The sequence below is a fragment of the Pteropus vampyrus genome, unplaced genomic scaffold (assembly GCF_000151845.1).
Source record: "Pteropus vampyrus isolate Shadow unplaced genomic scaffold, Pvam_2.0 Scaffold21, whole genome shotgun sequence".
In the NCBI taxonomy this organism is placed as follows: domain Eukaryota; kingdom Metazoa; phylum Chordata; class Mammalia; order Chiroptera; family Pteropodidae; genus Pteropus; species Pteropus vampyrus.
The window spans coordinates 14095137-14116481 of NW_011888802.1; the positions used below are offsets into that span (position 1 = coordinate 14095137).

The 21345-nt window shown below is 39.1% G+C and overlaps 1 protein-coding gene across 4 annotated transcripts in view; it reads left to right on the forward strand.

Moving 5' to 3' along the window:
- MBNL2 (muscleblind like splicing regulator 2) overlaps positions 1-21345 on the forward strand; it is a 161855-nt gene that overhangs the window by 31589 nt on the left and 108921 nt on the right. For all 4 annotated transcript variants that reach the window (XM_023528012.1, XM_023528010.1, XM_011355506.2 and 1 more), the window contains exon 2: positions 15231-16003. In XM_023528012.1, the coding sequence (XP_023383780.1) occupies positions 15830-16003 (174 nt within the window). In that variant the 5' untranslated portion in view covers positions 15231-15829. The remainder of the gene's footprint in view (positions 1-15230; positions 16004-21345) is intronic.

A 21345-nucleotide genomic window follows, 5' to 3' on the forward strand; every position in this document is an offset into this window, starting at 1 on the left:
GGCAGTCAAGTATATTTCAAAGGGCTTTCAGTTTATATGGTTTTACACTTTGAAAAAAGAAATGCTGGTTGCCCTTTCCTTTTAGAAAGTGCCTGTGACCTAAGAACTAAATTCGTTTTTGGTGGAGGATGAGAAGACTGAACCAATTACCAATGAAGCTTCTATAATATACCCCTGGACTTGTCCATGCATCTTTTTTCTGATTCTCAGTAACCAAAGCACTTCTCTTTCTGAAGGAAACCCATTGGGGAAGCCTAAAGCATCGCTTAAGGCAGATAAGAGGGAACCCTTAAAACTACTGCTTTGGGGTCATGGATCTTTATTACCAGCTTTTTGGGAAAACATTGTAACTACCATTTGAGAAGCTAGATGAAACCTCAGAATGTCTGTCAGCAGAACTGATGGCAAGTTGGATATATCAATTAGAACAGTGAAGAACTCGTAGCCAGGCTTAATAAATATTTGCTGCTGCTGGGTCATTCTTACTGGACAAAGTGTTGAGACAGGATCATCTCTGCCAAGTGCTGCAGAGGTTATCAGAATGGCCATAACCGAAATGTCCACTGTCAATGTTGCAATCTTCTACCATGGCACAGTAAGGATCCCAGAAATGAAATGCCTTATACTAGCGTTCTGCCTTAAGTCATCCAAATTCTTTCGTAGACAGTATGTCATGGCAACAACCTAGTATAGATGGGGCAATGGAAATTTCTAGTTATATGGTTTGTATAAATTGCCTCTTTTAACTTAGCAGTGTGGATTTATATAAGCCATCCATTTCTCATTTAAGTGCATACTTTTGTTAAAATCCTAAGAAAGTCATTTTTATTACTACCAAGGAGACACATTTCAATAAGCAAAACATCATGTACATGTGTACATAGAGTTTTCTCGCAATCATAAAAATTATTTTGCATTTCATCTCTAGTTAAAAAGAGACTACATTAGCAAAATAATGTAGACGTAAAAGCATCACTGTATGGTCAAGTTGCTTTTTCATTCATAGTGTTAATGACAAAACATTTTTTGGGTTATTGGAATATGCAAAAAGTGTAAGTAGGTAGCCATGTGATGATCTGCACACCAGAAAAGGCATTATTCAGACTCTGCCTTTTTTTTCTGTTTCTCATTTTATCTTGTCAGATTTGATTTGATTCAAACCTATTGGTTCTCTTAGAGAAGGAAGTCAAACCAGTTTGAGGAATAAGCAGCGTTTGGAGAGCAATTGAAGTAATGCACATGGGAATACGAGTGATAAAATCATTTTGGAAAATAATGAACAAGTAACTTAAGAGCATGTTGTGAGGGTCGTATCACAGGTTATGCCAGGTTATTAATTTTCTGACTCAGCAGTATGCCTCTTAGAAAAACACTTAAAAGAAAATGGATATGTTTTTGAAAGAAATGCAATTGGAAGGGGAGAATTAAGGAGCTGAGTGAAGTCCACAAGTCAAGAGACATGGGAAAGCAAAACTACTCACATTTAAACAAGAATTGTGTATTTGAAAAAAAATATACAAAACGTAGTTAAGAGAACGTTGTTTAGTACATTAAAATAGATGTCTAAAAATTTCTTGGCTCACCTACCTAATACCAAAGCCCTTGCCCTCTCCTGTGATTTGCTTGTTTGTTTCCCTCACACTGGATGCTGATTGAAATGGCTCAGTCAACTCCATGTCAGCAAGGGAGCGCAGCCCCATTTGTAGGGTGTGGTCACTAGGTTTTACATTTTACTTCTCCATTCACAGGAATTGGAGAGAGCATCTGGCCTGTTCCTCAGTTTCCCCTTCCATAAAATGGGGAGAAGCGCATTGCCACCTCAGAAGTTACTCGTGACCAGAAGCAGTTCAGCCCTTGACTGTTGCTTTTCCTTTCCCCCAGTTTCCCTGTTGCACTCCTCAAAGTGGTGGCCCTCTGTTGCCATGGTGACACAGCACAGGGTAATGTTGCTTAGAAATAATGACAACTGGTGGCAGCGGGGAAGCAGAGCCCGAATGGTGATTAGCCTCTGAGGAGTGCCCTGTCTGGGCAGAGAGGCAACAAAAGAAGCTGTTTTGGGCATAAAGGAAAGAATGGGAGGCGAGCTTAGTTTAATAAATTGAACAAGGATGCTACCTGTTTCCAGTAATTAGCAATCATGTTACCTAATAACGCTGATATTGATGTTTTACACTTTGTTGCCAGGTTTATCCTTTTTTATTACTCAGAGCTTGGAGGTTTAAGTGCCATAAATATTTGTTGTTGATTTAGGTTCTAGCAGTTAGCTCAATTTCTTGAAAGATAAGAGGAATCGTTGACTCAGACTCATTTTTGTAGCCTGCTTTATACTTGGGGCTTGAGTCATTCCTTGTCAATGGCGATTAAAAAAACCGTGGCAGGATATTGATTTTTTTTAACTTTTATGGTGACTGAAATGAGAAAAAAAATAAAAACTTGTCTTAATAGATTGACCTCTCCCTGATCCTGAATTCCTGGGTTCTACTTTTCTGCTAAAGTCAAATGATACTCTGTAGGGAGTTTTTTATTTTGTTAAGTATTAATGAAATACCATCACCTACATGTCTGACCCCATTGACATCTTCCCCACAGTGTTCAAACAAACAAGTAGCATTTTGCATCCTTCAGGAGTCTTCTGAACCTTTGGAGCATCCAACCCACGTACCCCATATCTGGTTCCAAGCCAGAATAGTTGTGTTCTGCAAAGTTAATGGGGCCAGGTTTTTCTCAGCAGGGCTGTATTCAACAGCTGGATTACGAATCTCAAGAAGAAGGGGACATAGCTATAGCCATTGCCTCAGGGGACCAGAACAGAAGAAGACCTGCTGCCTCTGTTCTGACTTCAGAGCTATGTTAACCCTGCAGGGTACCCTGTGTTGAGGGTCCGTATGGGTCAAAAATTGGGCCTTGGCCTGTCAGAGAATACCAGGGGCAGGGATGGAGCCTCTTGGAGCCTAGTCTTATCAAGGAAGATATTCACATCCACTTTCAGCAACCTTTTCTGCTGACAGCCTCTAGGAGTCAGTATTGCTCCCATTCAGAAAGCTCAAGACCCTCCTCTAGATCTGAAACCACAGCAGCTCCCACCACCGCACCATGAAGACAGGGCTTCGGGGATGTTGGTGAGCTCTTGGTGCACAGCAGCATTCTGTGTGCTGTTCTACCAGGAGAGAAGATGTAGAAAAGAAGAACGAAACCTTTGGGGCATCAAGCTCCTAGATCTGTGTCCTTTCTGCAGCCTTAGATTTAAGTATTCAATACCTGCTCCTTCCTGGCTGCCGAGAGCAGAACCCTGCCACTTCTCCCACCTGGATGCCCCCTCAGATCTAGACTCTGGAGCAGGAACACAAAGGACTTCCCAAATGCCACCCCATGCAGAAGCTTCTGTTAGATCTCACAGTTCAAATGGCCTGCTAACAAATCTAGGACAAACCCAGCTGAACTGATAAGAGTTCCTAAAAATACATCTCTTCTTAAATCAGCCTTGCCAATCATTGTACAATCACAGAAATTTAAAAACAGAAGTGGCCTTAGAAATGGTTCCATCCCTATTTTAAAGCTAGAAATCAAAGTCCCAGAGTTCTGAAATAATAGCAAGAATGACAGTGGTTGAGAAATATTTCAAATCACATGATGAAGATGGAACAAAGCAAACAATAAAGGCAGAGGCAGAAGCTATGAGCTGTGCAGTGTATTCATGCATTTATTTGTTCAGTCATTCATCAAATATTTATTCAGTGCTTACTATGTCCTGAAGTTTTGGTGTTGGACTGGATGTCAGGGATACAGACCCTGCCCTCACAGATAATACATTCTGGTTGAGAGAGAAAGTGAACAGAGAAGTAAGTAAATATGCGAATGTCAAACAATGATAAGGACTTTGGAGAGAAGTAAAGTTGGGTGAGCTGGAGTGAGGAGGTAGGACTTATGCAATATTACATCAGAAAAGGCCTCCCCATAGGCTGTCATCTGAGCCTGGTACTCTCTGGGAGAAGCACATTCTCAGCAGAGGGAACAGTGAAGTCAAAACCTTGAGGCAGGCCCATTTTTGGCTGATCAAAGACCAGTCGAAGGCAGGGGTGGCTAAACGGGGGTGAACAAGGAGAAAGGAGGTCGAGGAAGGTGTGGGACTGATCGTAGAGGTCAGTATGATCTATTGTAAGGCTCTTGGCTTTGGCACACAGGAGGTGAGAGCCATCAGAAGTACCTGGGCAAAGAAGTGACATAATCTGATTATATTTTCAAAGGATCAGTCAGAATAATGTGTTGAAATGGGACTGAAGGGGTCAAGGGCAGAAGCAGGGGAGACTGGTAAGGGGGCTATTACATTAATCCAGGTGAGATAATGGTCATTTAGATGCAGGTGGTAGCAGTGTAGGTGGTGAGAAGGGGCTAGATTCTGGATCAAATGTAGGCTATCAAAGAAGGGGAAGAAGGGATAGAGGGAAGAAGAAGTGAGAGAGAGACAGAGAAAGGATTCCAGTTTGGTAGTCATCACTGTCTGGTGGGTTTAAAGCCATGAAACCGGAGGAAAGAACGGTGGTGAAGCAGTGGCCTCGTGGATTTTGTGTTCTACTTCTTCCCTCCGCCTCCACCTTCACCATCCACAGATATGCTAGCAGCCTCTTTCTGTTGTTTACACTGGCCACCAGGTGTAAATTCTGATCTCTCTCATCTTTATTACCTTTCATCTCAAAAACAATATGTCAGCGGTTCTCAATAAATGTTTGTTCTAAGCTGGTACCTCGGGCTTATCTCGCCATTAAAGATGCTAACCCCAGGTTGGTACTGTCGCTCCAGGAATCTGTCAGTCAGCCCAACACACTTGCTTCCTCTAGCACCAGCCTCTTTCCTCTCACTGAGACGTGCCCTCCTTATGGCACCTTTTATGCAGCTGCTCATTCTAATCTAAGGGAAGCCACTGGCTCCTCTCTCATTTGCAGAGCACAAGTGATTATTATGGGCCGAGCCCACGATTGAACCAGTCCCTCATTCAGTCCCTCTTGACTGGGGATACAAGTCATGCCCAGTTCTGAGACCAGGCACACCCATGCACATGCCCATGTTGAAATATTTTATGATACACTCAGAAACAATTATCTGATAACAGATACAATTTCCATGAGGAGAGAACAGTGCTTCCCTAACCTCACCTTCAATCAGCTTTAAGTGTATTCTTGTGATAAATCAGACCTCTTTGTTACTTTAAATGGTCCCATTTCCAAGGCCTTGATTTTTGAGATTGGTACCATCCTTACTCACCCCCTGCTCTCGGCTTGCCAGGGGTAGATAGAGATAGGAAGGAAACGATACTTGTTCATTACAGAATGAGTTCATGCAGTCTCACTGAGGTCGTGCCTCCTGGGCCACTTAACATTCTCTGGTTTTATCTCTCCTCTTCTGCAACTGCCCACAGGGGCCGTCCACAACTTCAGGAACGTTCTCTAAGGCCTGAGGCCCACCACTGCCTGTCTGGGCAGGTAGAACCTCCATCTGACTGAGATAGTAGGGGCCACATGACAGAAGTTGTCCAATTTCATTTTTCTGCTCTCCAGCTGAAAGCTAGGCTGTCTCCCTCACTTCCCACCTCCTAACGAGCATCTTATTTCTCACCAAGGCCAAACCTCCCGTGGAGCTAGTGGTCTGGTCCTGCCCCTCTTTTGGGTGCCCTCCTCTGGCGGATTCCAGCTCTGTGGCCTGCACTGCGATTCTGCCATTTTCCCAAGCTTCAGTTGTGTTTCTTTCCATTCAGAAAAGAAAGGTGGGAAGCGTGATGGGAGAAGCAGATACTCTCCCACATAGCACCTCCTTCCAATCCTGTGAGCAAACCTCAGGTTCGAAAAAGGTAACTTCTCCAAGAGTGCACAGGTAATCAGTGCCCATCTGACTGGAAAGAGTGGAGAGTTCAAAACTTTCCTCGTGGCTACTTGGTGTTCTTGCAGCCCAAACACCCCCAAGAGTTCCAGATGCTGAGCGCCTCCTTTTCCAGCTCCCCTGCTCCTACCCCTGCAGCTAGGAGCTACAGAAACTGCCGCGTGATAAGTCAACAGTGAAGTCCTGGTTATGACATCTAGTCACTACTAATTGTGCCCAAGCCCTTGAATGTTCACTCCTTGTGGTAGTGGGCTTTTTTGGCTACTCCCTCCATCTCGAAACTCTAAACCTCTCTCATGGCATCCTTGATGTTGCAATATTCAGATGATCTTTCATTGCTCATTATTCTTTTTCTGCGTTTTGCTTGCTCCGCTATTTTCTGTCACCTCTAACTGAATGAACTGTCCTTGACCCTGTTCAAGTCTTTTTCTTTTTCCTCCTTTGTATGTGCACATATGTGAATATAAAATCTTAATCTCTTTCTCTGTCTCTCTTTAGCAATTCTGCGGTTTTAGCTGTCCTTTCCTATGAACATTAATTCCAACTTTGTATGTATGACCACGACCTCTGTGCCACCGTTTCCAACTGGATTCCACTTCCTGGCATCCTTCCCCCTGGGTAGAGCTTTGGTGTCCTCCTGCCCACACAGGATCCAAATTTTGAAGTCCTCTTTGACCAAACTCTTCCCTGCTCTCCACATTCCCAATCCCCAAAGATGGTTCTTTTCTAATAAATTTACACCAGCCATGATCTAGAATCACCCTCTTCCATCTTCTTCTCACCACTGCAAAATAATTTTCAGTCTAGATTATTCCTTTCTGCTTGGACCATTGCTATAATCTCTGACCAATTTCACCACCCATGAACTCTTCTAATTCAAGTGCATCTTTGATGATGCTACCAGAGAGCTCCCTCCAGCTGGAGCTTTGCCCAGATCCCTCCAGTGCTCTCCAACGTCTACCTTAGTAATAATCCTGACATTTTACACCCAAGTCTACTCAAACTTATGTAGCCTGAGACCCTAAGGCACTATTCTCAGTTTTCACTCTTCTCAATACCATCCCCTAAAGAGCCCTTTGGAAATTTAAAGGAGCATTTTTCTCCGTTGTCCAAAGGACTAGGAAGCATCTCTAGAATGTGATAGGCAGGAGTAAAGGATCTTACAATGGATGTGACTCCCTCAGAGTGAAGAACTGGTTTGTATCTCATGACTTTTGAGTGTCCTGCTGGACATTCGCATATATAAAATAGTGATCTGGGTCAAGATCTTAACTCTGTTTTATGTATTTGTACAAAGTGTTTTTTTTTATTTTTAATTTATTTTGTATTTTGGGGCAGTCTTAATATGACTGAATTTTTCAAGAATGCAACACTGTGTAAGTTGAGCCAAGATTGCGCTTCCACTTTTTAGAAACTTTGACAGGAATTGTTTGGCATTTTGAAAAGCCATATCACTTGTCACACTGATGTCAATCTGCTTTTGTGACTGTCACACTCAGGATAATGTTACGTATATAGAAGTGTGAGCATCTGGCCACTTCCTTCTTTCTTCTAATATACTTGTGCCTGAGTATTGAAATTTTAAAATATACATTATGTATTTTATAAACAGTTACTTCCTTTGATATATTAGTTATATTTCAGTTATGGCAATCTATTGAATTTAAAAAATATGTTGTCTAGATTATTATTTTCATTTAGTGATAATAAAAGTTATATTACAAAAATCTTGTCCAAAAAAGGGGATATTGGCATTTGTAGGTGTACGAGCAGATGAAATAGCTATTTGGCTGGGGACAATGGAAGAGAGAGAAAAGGAAAAGGATCAGCTAAAAAGCAGTCTTGTCCACAGGAGGCTGTTACCAGGGAAGAAAATAGAAGTTCTGACAAAGAGTTCTCTGGGAATTCAGGGCTAGATTGCAGCCTGCAGCTTGATAATTGTTCTTTCCGACTGCAGCCATTGGGTCCTGGACATCCAGGAAACCGGTAAGTGCTGTCAGTCTTAAATGCTATCAAATACAATTGCTTTTATTCTAATAAGAGCATCTCGTAACTGAATTATAAATGTTTAGATAGAATATACAGATGCAGGGAAAAGACATGATTTGAATACAAATACGTGCTGAATATATTATAACTAACTATATTTTCAGGAGTATATTTAGAAATTTCTCCTCTTCTGATTGAAGATGGGATTTCTTTCTCTGCCCATTCCTGGAAACTACAATGAAAATGGACCAGAAAATTTCACGTGTTAAAACAAACCCTGATTTTATTAATTTTCCACTTGTACTTTAGACACAAAATACAGGAGAAAAAAATTAGTTGGGGGTTTATCCTTTTATTACCGTTGTCACAAACAGTTGACTTATCTGATTCACTGTGTGACCTTGGATATTCCGGTGTTTTATTCCCCCTATGAAAATGTATTTGAAAGTATGGTCAATAGAACAAAGTGCCACATAAAATGAAGACCTCATTATTAGCCATGCTTCTTTTCCTGCTTAAAATGAATATGGGTTTGGAATTAGTCTTGGAAGAGCATCTACCAAAGGTTTGTCTAACTGATATTCTAGGAAAGACTTCATAGAAGGGACCTTTCTACCTTCTTATACTTACACTTCATTTACTTTACAGAAATTTATAACTTTCAGTGAGTAGAAGTTTTTTTCACCTATCATTTGTGTGTGTATACATGCAAATCGATGTAAGGAGTGTAGATAACTTATCTAATGTTGATAAAAGTTAGAGACCATATAGAGTGTACTTATAATATACTATTAAGTATAATTTGGTTGCAGTACATATACTCATGGCTTGGGTATTTTCAATGTCCTTGATTCCAAACAAGGAAACTGAAGCTCAGAGAGCTTAGGTGACATTACATAGCCATTCAGGGTAGAGGAGCAAATAGTATACGGGTAGCAAAATTGGTTTTTAGCCCTAAATCACTCAGAAGTTTCAAAGTACCAATACATTTGTATTTTCAATAAATTAAAAAGAAAACTAGTTTAAAATGTCTAGAAAGAAAAATGTTTTTAAGGACAATCACTTTCTCTGTTCCCTTCGCTGTTTTTCTTCAAAAAAGTCAATTAGGTTCTTTATTTTTTCGCAGTGAGACCTCTCTCATTTCTGTATTTTTATTGGCCCAATGAAGGACCTCTTCTCAGTGGCTGTGATTACAGGGCAGAATTACACCACTCCTGGAGGTCAAGTGGCTCTCAGCCCAGTACTCCAGCCGTGGCTCCTCTAGGTCCCTCTCCAGCCCAGGCGTCTGCATCTGATAGGTACAGGATGCAGCCGAGTCATTGATCAAGGGAAAGAACACATTGAGAGCTATTTTAAATTAAGCTCCAAAAATAGAGGTGGGATGCCTAAACATGAAGCCACTACAGGAAAGAAAAATCATTTTCGAAAGATATATTTTAAGAATTTAAAAATCAAAGATAGGAAACACAATTCTCAAAATTAGAAATAGGAAACTCAAGGAGAAATAGCTTCTTTATTGTAATTAGATTTATGCAAAATAAAATTAAAGACATCCTATAAATTACTTAATGGATAATGAGTCCTTGACTGTCTGACTCAGAAATCGGTTTGTTTTGCAAGGATCCTTTTATCAGCTCCCTAGGAGGCCAATGTCTGGCAGACAGCTAAATACCATAGATGACCCAAAGTAAACTAGAGGAGCTCTGTGCCAAAGAACTATTTTCCTTAAGGCAGTCTTAAATTTTGAACAACCTCAGTCTCAAGATCGGACATGACTGATGTTTTCTCCCTCAACAATGTACAAACTAGCTACAAAACGTTGGCGAGGCGAGGACACCTGGGGTCCAGAGCCCAGGCTTGTCTGAGGGGTGTCTAATGAAGAGGGGTGGCCTCCTCGGTTTACAATGAAAGGCCACGCTTTCCAGACTCACCCTGCTGCATCCCTGAGCGGCTGTAAAAGAATGTGAGAAGCAAATTCTTTTATGCAGTCGAAAGTTGCAGCTTTCTGAAAATATAACATCTAGAAGAGTTTTGAATATATTTTGAAAAATGAGGTGTCATGGAAGTAAAGACCCTAAAAATAGCTTGGGATTGGTTATTTTGTAGCGTCGAATGGCAAGTCCTTTGGCATTTCAAGAAATAACTATAAGAGCCTTGTTTCTTTATCCTTGAACGTCAGTCTTGCCTTTTCTTTGGAAGTGAGTCAAGCAATGAACCTCGATATTCGTTATATCTGGCATTGTCTTCAGAGTTATAGGCACTACAAAGCAGCCCCTCCGTAAAGACTTCCAGCAGTGAAGGATGGAGGACTGAGCTGCTGGTTGCCAAGGACCACCAGCCCCGAAGACAGTCCCGCTCAGACAAGGGTTCTATAAGCAAAGCCGATCCACCCCCGCCAAAGGCCCAAACAAAATCTACAGGCTATGAGTTAGTCTATTTTTTTATTCTCATAGAATGAAGTCTTATCTGGGACAAATCTCTCAGGTGTTTTCTGTTTAGCCTAGTTTTGTTTTGCTTTTATTGACTGGGAACATAATCACTGGGAGAAGCCCCCAGCCAGCCCTCCTGCAGTTGTTTCTGTGAGAATCAGTGAACTCGAGGCCCCGTGATCAACCCGGGGCAGACAGATGTCTTTGTTCCCTCGGTGACCCGCAGGGTGCCTGGCACCCAGGAGGGTGGCAAGAAATGCTCACTACAGTGGTTCTCAAACGTGGGTGTGCTTTAGAGTCATGCCCTGGAGGGCTGGTTCAAAGAGGTTGCTGGGCCCTGTCCCCAGGGCTTCTGATCAGTACCTCTGCTCTGGGGCCTGAGAATCTGCACTTCTGATAGGCTCCCAGGGGCTGCTGCTGCTGGCCCAGGTACTACACTTTGAAAATTGCTGGGCTACGGATTCTGAGTTTTGAAGCTCAAATACTTTATCCCTGGGGCAGCTCCTCTCACTCTCAAGCTACTTGGCAGCAACAGAGTAAGCCAGTGGCACCTGCTGGAATTTTCCTACAAGATAATACTGAAACCCCCTATCAGAAGTCTTATTCCTTTAGGTTAGACTTTGGTTCACATTAAAATGCAAACAATCGTTGGAGGAGGATCAGGAGTTCATTTGACAAACATTTGTTGAGTATATCCCATATACCAGCCACTAACCTGAACTCCAGAGATTTGAAAATCAATATTTACAGTTCTTGTGATTAGGAAATAATGATATCTACTTAAAAATAATTACCAGACAGTGTTAAAAGATGGCCCATAGAGAGGTCCTCAAAAGGAGAATGAAGGAGATCAGGCGGGAGCACCACTCAGGGCACAGAGCTGATGAGGCCTTGTCGTGCCAGCTTAGTGACTCGGCTGAATTTTCAAGGAAAGATCATCTCTCCTGTGTGAGGGGGCTCAGAAAGGCCGGAGGAGGGGAGAACATGAGGTTGCTGAGGGCTTGATGGGCATGAGCAAAGGGATTCCCAGTGTAGCCCAGAAACTTCCAGAAAAGATGAATCGTACCTTGCATATAATCAGGGCCAATGCTGTCACATATGGGACCTTTTTCAGAGTTAGAAAAAGGTGCCCTCTCTACAACAGACGCATTTTAACAGGGGCTCCCACGGGCAGATGAACTAGAAAATGCCACCCTTTTCTCCCCACTCAGCCAGGGCATGAGGGAATGGAATCAGTAGCTGCATTTTCACCAGGCCCTCAAACCAGGCAGGCTCTCTGTCAATGCTACCAGCATATTCAGGCTACACATCACACCCAGAATGACTGCTTGGCCCTAAAACTATTTCGTTCACTTCTGGGTTAGTAGAAGCTGGAGAAAGAAAGCAGACTTCAGGCCTTTGTAGTAACGCTGTGGGATTTGTACTCAGGGAAACTTCGCTGTGGGTTCCTTTCGCCTGCAAAATAAGTCGGTCTGAGAAATGAGAGATGCTCCAGATAAGTGGCCCTGAGTGACCTGTGCAGTCAGCTCTTTGATCTCTAAGGCACTGCCTGCTTTTAGAATCTATGGCTGGAGCAGAGCCGCCACGGATGCAATTCTGGTCATTGATATAGAACTACTGCAAAGAGAGAGGAAGCCTGAAAGTGGATTTATTCAATAAGTATTTATAGAGCAACTCCTTTCATTGCCTTGCATTTGGATAGCACTTTACTGTTTACAAAGTATTTTTATGTTTCCTCTATAATCTGTCCTTGGCAGTACCTGTGTCATATAGGTAGAAAGTATTATCAACATTTTACAGATGAAGAAACTGGATCTCAGAGAACTGACTTACATAAGGTCATATGAAGGAACCTTGGCAAAATGAAGCCTAGAAAAGTTGGCTTTCAGGACAGGGTACTTTCCACCATTCCAGAAAATTCTCTGTTGGCTGATAGAAGAAATGCAAAAATCCCTAAGACAGTGCCACCAATAGAAATACAATGTAAGCTACATAGATAATTCTGAATTTGGGAGAGCTAAAAAAAAAGCAAGTGAGTTTAATTTTAGTAATAATATTTAATCCAATTTGTTAAAAATATCAATTCACCGTGTAGTAATTATAAAACAATGACAGGTTTTCATATATTTTTTTTCATAGTAAGTTTTAGAAATCAATGTGAATTTTACACTTAGAGCACATCTCAATTAGGATGCTGAATTTTGATTGGAAATAGTTGACCCGTATTTAGATTTCATAAAATTTACAACCAAAAAGTAGATTCACATACTCAAGTCAGTCCAAGCACACTTTAAAGTTTTTCAATAACTAAATTGAAAATCAATTTTGTTAAATTTACATTAATTAAAAATAAGTAAAATTTCATAATTTAGTTCCTCAGTGGCACTAACCAAATTTCAATAGCCACCTGTGGCTAGTGGCTTCTGTCTTGGAGAGTGAAGCCCTAACATATAACTCTTCCTCTGAGGAATTTGCAGTCATGAAGATCCGATAAGTAATTTAGTCAATGTGTTAGCATAATTTAGTCTTGTCCCTTCATAACCATGTTAAAAGTTGGCCTTCTCTATCCTTACCCATCATTGCCCATCTCCTTGGGTGGCCTCCCCTAACTTAATCAGATCTGCTCTATTTCTCGTTCCCACAGCTGCCTATCTGTACCCACTGCAGAAGATGGAGGCTATGTTAGTCCAAGGGAAGCAGTGACTTTGATAACAGTGACCCTACAACTTTTAGTATAGAAACAGTGAACAATCTGGGAGAAAGAGTGGATTTGTGGGAGGTTAGGATAGCAATATATTTAGATGCACCTCCCTTTCGTTCTGGAACACTGTTGACATACACAGAACCCTGGCTATCAGCAAGCTTGGCTCCTCTGCTTTTAAAAGCAAGTTCACCTTGATAGATTCTGACCACCTAAACTTTGGTTGGATTTTCATAGTAACTAAAAATGGCAATCTGTTTCTACCAGAAAAAAAAATGTCTTTTTTATTTAAAAGTATGAGCAAAAGCATACCCCATTCATTGGACTGGGTTGAGGGCATTGTTTCTTTTTTAGAATACTTGAGTAATTATCCATTTGCCAAATATGCACAAATACATGTTTGCCTGTTTCTTTAACTACGTGTGAAGCTTGGCAAAAAGACTGTGCTGCTGCCTTTGAGGATGTCTCCTGCATCTTTATTTTCCCATAACCTCATCTTACCTTGGTCCATAGGGTTCAGGGACTCTATAAATATCTTGCTAATATAAATTAGACGTGTCCAAGCCATCATTTTAAATCTCCTTATTATTAGTGTCTCACTCCACTGCATACACAGGCAGAAATGTTTCCTTGTTCCTTGCTTCCTTCATCCTTTGTTCACCACGGGGGTTAGAGGTGGGGGTTGAGGTAATGAAGGTACAGGTCCAGGCTGGTCTGTGAAACCTTACCCAGAGTAAATTTGGTTATTAAACTTGTCTTCTTAAAGGCCCTAAGTTAAGCTAGTTGATGTTAGCTTCTGGGAACACAATGCTGCCAAACAGACAAGCAGGAGCCTGCCTATTCCCTCAGATGTTTTACAGTTGACATTAGGTATGTGTCATAGCTTTCAAGGTTGCCGATTTCCTTAAATGCACATACTATTAAAACTCATTCAAACACTTCTACTAATAAGTATTAGGATGAAGTAGCATTTCCCACTATTCATGAGAGATGTGCTGCTAAATAAATGCCCCACGATCAGATAAGCTTGAGAGATGTCATTACTTCACTTCCCTTATTAGAGTCAAAGGCCAAAAAAAGCCCTACTGCCAGGAAGCCAGCTAGCTTGGTTTACCTGGAGTTAACTGAACTTAATTGATTGTGGGACCTACTTTTTCAGGGAGCACTTGAGAACCACTGAAGAATTATTGTTCTCTGAACTTATTTGGAACATACTGATTTTAAATAATCTACTTCCAGTCTCTGTTAAGTTCTTAGTCATACACTTTTTAGGATATCAAGGCTAAGCAAGTATCTCAGGTAAACTTGCGGCATGTATAATTTATGAAAATGATCAAATTCTGATATTTAGTTCTTTATTCATGCTTGCCCAATAATGTTAAATTTTAATGTTTTAATAATTTAACAATTTTTGAAAATATTATAAGAAATAAAATATGCTTTTAAAAATCAGAATTTACTAATTATATTTTTGTTGTAGATATTTAACTCCAGCATTCCACAGAACAGAGCATTTTTAGATTCTGACTACATTAAACACTAAACTGAACTAACCTAAAACTAACTTAAATTCATTCAGTCATTGCGTCAATCATCAGTTAAATCAGTCAATAAACATTTTTTGCGAACCTAAGACCCATGAAGTGAGGCATTAGAGATACTTACCTTCCTAGTGCTTACAGGACAGAGGGAAATACCAACATTAAGCAAGTAATAAGAGTAGAGAGAAAGTATAAGAGATCTGAGAATGAAATCAAGAGGCTTCTACTATCCATCTCTAAATTCGAATCTTTATAAACTAAAAAGGATGTAAAGAAGCCCACACTTCAGCCAAAACTTCAATGTCCTTTTACATAGGAAAGACACATCCCAAATAATTGTTTATAGCATTTCCAACAATAAAATCAAGTAAAATTAATTGGAAGCCACAGTTCTAATACACTGTTTTGGCTATTAAGCACATTAGATTGAATTGTTTCAGAATGCATAATTATTGTGTATGCCACACTCATCTCTTTGAGTCATTGCTAACTTTTGGACTGCTGCTTAGATCATTTCTCCAATAGGATTGCAGTTGTGTATTTTTCCTCTCTTTTTATAAATGCATAACTTTCCTCACTATACGCAAAGCGCAAAGCTCTACATTGCATCTTTACAAATTCTAGACAAGACCTAAAGTGCTAAAGAGTTTGATTCTATTGAGTTTGGGTGTCATTTGATATTTTATTGGTGTTTTTCAGGTTCATGATTTAAAAGTGCCTGTGTGAAGTCACTTTTGCTGGAAACTGCAGCTCGGGAACTCTTGTTGTGTTCGTCTTGTTTTTCTGTCAAATACACGTTACCCTGACCTTATGACTGGATGAAGATACCTCAATTGTCTGACTTTGCCAATTGCTTGATTTCAGAATTTTAAAAGGTGGAAGGAAAAAGAAATCTGCTAAGATCTGAATGTCTAAGTGGCTTATTTTCTAGCATCGTCAATAGCTGTGAGCTTCAGAACTAAATATTCTCCCAAGGAGTGCCATGATATTGTAGTCACTTTATTAATAACATTTGTGTCTGCAAAACGGTTGAAAGACTTGGACGTTTACAGCCAGAGATGACACTGAGCATGCTTTTATTTCGGCCCACAGTCCTCAAGTGGGGCATATTGATTGATGAGTGACTGCCTGCCAATAATTATCTCCTCACTGCTTCTTGGATTGGACTTCATTAAGCAATTTATCACTTATCTTCAGACTTACATGTGGGATTTTTCACAATAGTTTTGGAATCATTGGAACTTGGATTGATTTCATCATTTAACAGAAACTAACAGAATCTAAATTACTTTATCATCATGGCTTTGAATGTTGCCCCAGTCAGAGATACAAAATGGCTGACATTAGAAGTCTGCAGACAGTTCCAAAGAGGAACATGCTCACGCTCTGATGAGGAATGCAAATTTGCTCACCCCCCCAAAAGTTGCCAGGTTGAAAATGGAAGAGTAATTGCCTGCTTTGATTCCCTAAAGGTAAGATAATGCATTTTATGTGTACATCAATGCCATATTCTACTTTCAAATGATATGTTCTTCATTGTACTTTTACAGAAGTTTAACAATTGTTTTTAGATTCTGTCTTCTTGTTTGTTGTGACTATTGAGAGATTTTCACTCAGATTTTTTCATATCAGGCATATATAAATTTTTTACAGATCCATGTTTAAATTAAAAATACATGATGGTGTATTTTTGGTCTGGCATGACATTCATGTACCCAAGGGTTTTAAATCAAAATCTGGCTTGTGAAAACTAAAGATAAATATTTTATTAACATTTGATCTTCTGGAGGTTATATAAAGGTGAAAAATTGAATGTGTCACTTTTATGTGCCAGTTACTCTGATTCATCTCTTGAAGAATTTTCTACTCTGCGGATGTCTTTCTTGACCAAGACTTTCTAAAATACTTATTAATATGTTTTTCATTCTCTTTGACAATTTGACGTGGCTCAAAAAAATGACTGAGTACACAGCCAATATTCCTTGAGCGCCTACTGTGTGAAAATTAACATAACACATCACTGAAGAAATGAATGTGATTCAGGATGATGTCCTCGATGATCTCACTGGTAGGGAAAATACAGCACATCAGCAAATAACTACAATGCAAAACAGAAAGGGGAACGTGCCTAAACGGAGGAATAGAGAGAAGACTTTGATGCGGGTGGGTCCACTGGCTTCCAGCTGACTGTTTCAAGACATGTTTTTGGATACTGTGGCACCTGAGTTGTGTGGAGTTTTGACTTGAAACAATGGAGGAATAATAATGAGAAATCTAATTGAAGGAAATGAGGGTGACTTAGCTCATAATTCTTTGAGGTTTATTTTGCCCTAAAATTATAGATTCTATGAATCCCAGATTATCTAGGACGGTCCTAACATCATCATGACATTGGTTACAGTGGAGATAAGTAAGATGTATAGCTGAAAAAGAGCTTAATGTTTACATCTCTGCAAAATTTCATTTAAATAAGCTTACAAAACATTAAAAAACAAAGTTAATCCATACTCTAGATATATGATTTGGGAAATCACAATGCTACAAGTTTATAAAATAGCCTATTCTTGGGTATTGAAGGGACTAGGTATATTTTGGGGGAGAAATTTCATCTTAAAATAAAAAAAATATGTCTTATAAGTCAAAATTAAAATATAAGCCTTCAAATCATATATTTAAGTATACTTTAAAGGAAAAATTTGTCTATACACTAAAAGCAGAAGAATACATTTATAGTTCAACAGAAGTCTTTTAAGGGTTAAAATTTCAAAAGTTAGATATGCTATTTACCTCAATAACTACCAGCATTTTATTCTTTTTTTATCATAAAAAATTAATTAGACTTTAAAATTAAAAGTCATTTTGTCTACACTGAAGTGAATAGATTGATAAATCACAATTCATGTAAACAGTATAAGCACATTTTTATATTAGTTTTTATTTTGCTTTTAGTCAAAAAAGTAACCTAAGTATGATTATTACCAATGAAAGCATTCACTATAAAAAGCAGTGTAGATGAAAAACTAGATCATAAGAACTTCAAGATACCAAAATAGGCAGTAATAAGAAATTCATTTTCCAAGTCATCCCCAATTCCTTCATTTTATCAACAAAAGCCTTCTCAGGTTTCATATTAACTATTAAACCAAGATTTTAGCAAATTTCTTAAAATTTTTAATGTTTTAAACTAGTTAGGAAACATGAGGGAAATAACCCCTACCTACTAAGGGTAAGTAGTTCTTGAATATCAACAGGATAACAGATCCTTATAATTTATTACCTCATTCTTGATTCACCTGGATCACAGTTGTTTGGGGATTCCAACTCATGGAGAAAGGATCAAGAACAGTTATGTTTAGCTAGCGTAAAAACATGAACTAAGCCGTGAAAATGTTGAGCACTGTTCAAATGAAAAGGAGCTTTAAAATCATTTTCAGAAGTGTCTAGTAGAACCATTTTCAAGTGTTGAAGCATAGTTATATATTGTCTCAAGTCATCAGTTCCCTTTTAGAATTGTAAATGTTCAGATTATTTAATTTGAGTATAATGTTACATATATTTTTAATTGTCAAACTGTAAAAAATGTGAAAAGAGCCCACAGGCACAGGAGTAAGACCTGCTCAACCACTTCCCAGGCTTGGGTGGTTCATTTATCATTTCTTATCTTTGTTGTCTCATCAGTAAAAAGAGATGCAAAATTGTCTAAAGTATGCACAGTGTCCAGCATGATGCTGGCATATTCACCTTGCAAAAGGGTTGTAAGGATTATGAGTCCTTACAGCAGGGACTGGCAAATAAAAAAAAATCCTCAAAAATAGTAGCTAAAAAGAAAGTGATGATGACGATAATATTGAGGCTATTTAATTTTATTTCATTAAATGTGTTTAAAAAGACAGTGTTGCCCGGTGGAGTCAGCCTACAGTAGAGAGAAGGGCAGGGGTTTTGAAGTCAGACAGGTGAGGGCTTGAACAAACCCTGGCTGGAACACAGGCTTGCTATATCATTTGAGACATATCACTTTACCTCCTTGACTTCAGTTTCCTCTTATTTAAAATTGGTATAATAATTCCTACTTCATAAGATTACTTCAAAGACTAACTGGCCTAAGATATGCCAGATGCCCATCACAGGGCCGGACATGGTGGGGACTGGCAATGTTAGCTTCTTTCCCTTCATAATAAAGTATCACAGTAGAGACATTGATTTTGATGACTGGCTTTATAGGCAAGATGTGTCCAACTCTTAAAGCACCCAACTCTTTGTGGGTCCTAGCTCAAGAATCTACCAGATGAGTTATGATACCTCAGTGATACAAATTAGTCATGACATTAAAAGAAATCCAGATTGAGTCAGACATCATTTTTGTTATTTATTACAAGATATTTTTTTTTCGAAAACCCTGTGGGGTATTTTTATTCACAAAAATAGGTACAAGGAATTGGTGTCGGCCTATCCATATAGAGACAAGTCAGCTGTGAGCCTGAGATACTCTTTCTTTTGCTTTTTGTTATGAGTTATTCGTAGACATAAGTAAACTTCCATAAGTACTTACTAAACAAGTGTGTGCACGTTTGGAAACGAGGTTCGTTTCAGCCTTTGGGAAGAGAGTTATACATATATAAATACTTTGATAAAAGATGTTTCAGAAAATGTAGCAGAGTTCTTACAGCAACATTTGTATTTTATTCACAAGTCTCGCTGCGTGGCATTTTATATGAAACTGCTAGCATGCAAGATTTTGTGATTATTTTTTTAAGTTATAGTATTATTATAAACAACGGAATTGCTTGAATCTTTTCTGAAAGGCCAAGACATTCCAGAACACTGTATTCTACAGGTTAGGTTAACTTAACCAAAATGCAAATTGCTTCGTGAGCAACTAATGTCCCCACAGCAGAGAAGCCTTGTGTTGGCAGAACAGTTTCCCTCGCTGTTGAGATGTTTGAGATTTTTTTCAGGTGCTTCTTGTAACTGATAGTAATTAATCTGGATTGTTTTGTAAATTGAAACATCAGGAAAGATGTAAATGAATTAGCTTTAATGCATATTTACCACTTTCCTCAAATATTTAATATATTTGTTTAAATATTTGAATTTGAATACAGCTTTAAAAAGGAAACAATTTTTAAAAGTAGGTTACTAATTCTTGCAAAACAAAAATAAACCGTCCTAGAGTATTTGGGAAAATTGTTTAGACCTCACACAACTTTTCACAATAAAAATCAGTTCAAAGACAGTGTGATTCTTTTAATGCCTAAATCAGATAATGTCACTCTTCCATTCAAAGCCTTCCAGTGGTGTCCCTTTATAAGAGTAAAGACCTTATAATCCTCACAAGTGTCTAGTGCCTAGGAGATCTACTTTCCACCCTCAATCACATGACTTCAGTCTTATCTCTGTCCCCTCATCCAATTCACTCCAGCCGTCATGCCTCTTCGCTGTCCCCTAAATGTGCCTAGCAGGCTTCCACTTTAGGGTGTTTGCACTTGCTCTTTGCTATGTCTGAAATAGTCTTGCCTCAGTTGTATGAACAGCTTTTTCCCTCATTCCCTTCTGATCAAAAATACCAACAGCAAAGGCTTTCTGCCAACCTTATTTCAAAAAGTAATTGTCCCCTTGCCGAGATCCCATTTCTTCATCACCTTGCTTTACTGTTCTCCCTAGCACTTGTCACTATCTGACAAAGTATATACTTGTTTGATTTTTGTTCATTATCTGTCTCCCTTCTTTACTCTGCCAGAATGTAAACTCCATGTAGATGGGGATTGTGTCTTTTTTGATCATTGTCGTATCCCCAGAGTCTAAAACGGCGTCTCATGCATAGTAGATGCTCAATAAGTATTTGTTGAATGGCATAGCATGTTCATCAGGAAAGTATTCAAGCCTCTCAGAGCTACCACACGTAGTTGTACAGGGACGCACTGCACACTAGGGATGCATTTCTCATCATAGCCTGTGCAGTAGGCACCCTCTCCCCCTTGAGTTGTGCAGTGCACAACCTGTGCAGTCATGTGCTATGGCCGGGTTCTTAATATCCCAGTAGATTTAAAAACCAGGGATTGGAAACACAGACATGATTCAGGAAGTATGATGCAACACTGGAAAACTGACCAGGAAATTATTTAATTTTCTCTGAAGCTTCATGTGATGCAGAAACTACTTTTTATTACTTTCCGATTCTTTCTAAATTTCAAAAATGAAAACAAAGTAGATACTGCTCATTTACCTTTGGGATGATGACTATAAGTTGGCTGATGGCAAATAAAATTTTAGTCTTCATATTTATGGATGAAAATTTCAAAATTAAAAGTGGTAGGTGTGTGACCATTTTGGACAGTTCTTAAGAACATATCAAAAAAGGTATTAGAATATGTCCTTGGCCTTGACCTTAATTTCAGGTTCTTGAACTGCCACTAGGCTCTTAAATAGAGGCTAATTCCCTGCAGACATTGTTCGAGTGTTTTCTAAGTGATATGCCTAATTTTGGCCTGATTTGAAAATATGATCTTAGACAGCTATTTTATTATCAATAGAAATCACTATAGTCATATAGAGCCTACTATCTGCCAGGCATTTTTCATGCATTATCTATTTCTCACAAAACTTCTATAAGATAACTATTGTTCATTCAACCATTATAGATATGGGTACAGGTTAAAAAAATGTAAGTAATTCACATATAACTTAAAAATAATGAAGAAGAGACCTCATCCCAAGTAAGTGTGACTCCAAAGCTGGCACCATAATTTCCCTCCTAACTCCTCTTAAAGAATAAATCATTGATGTAATTAATTCTAAAACTCCTAATAGCTTAATA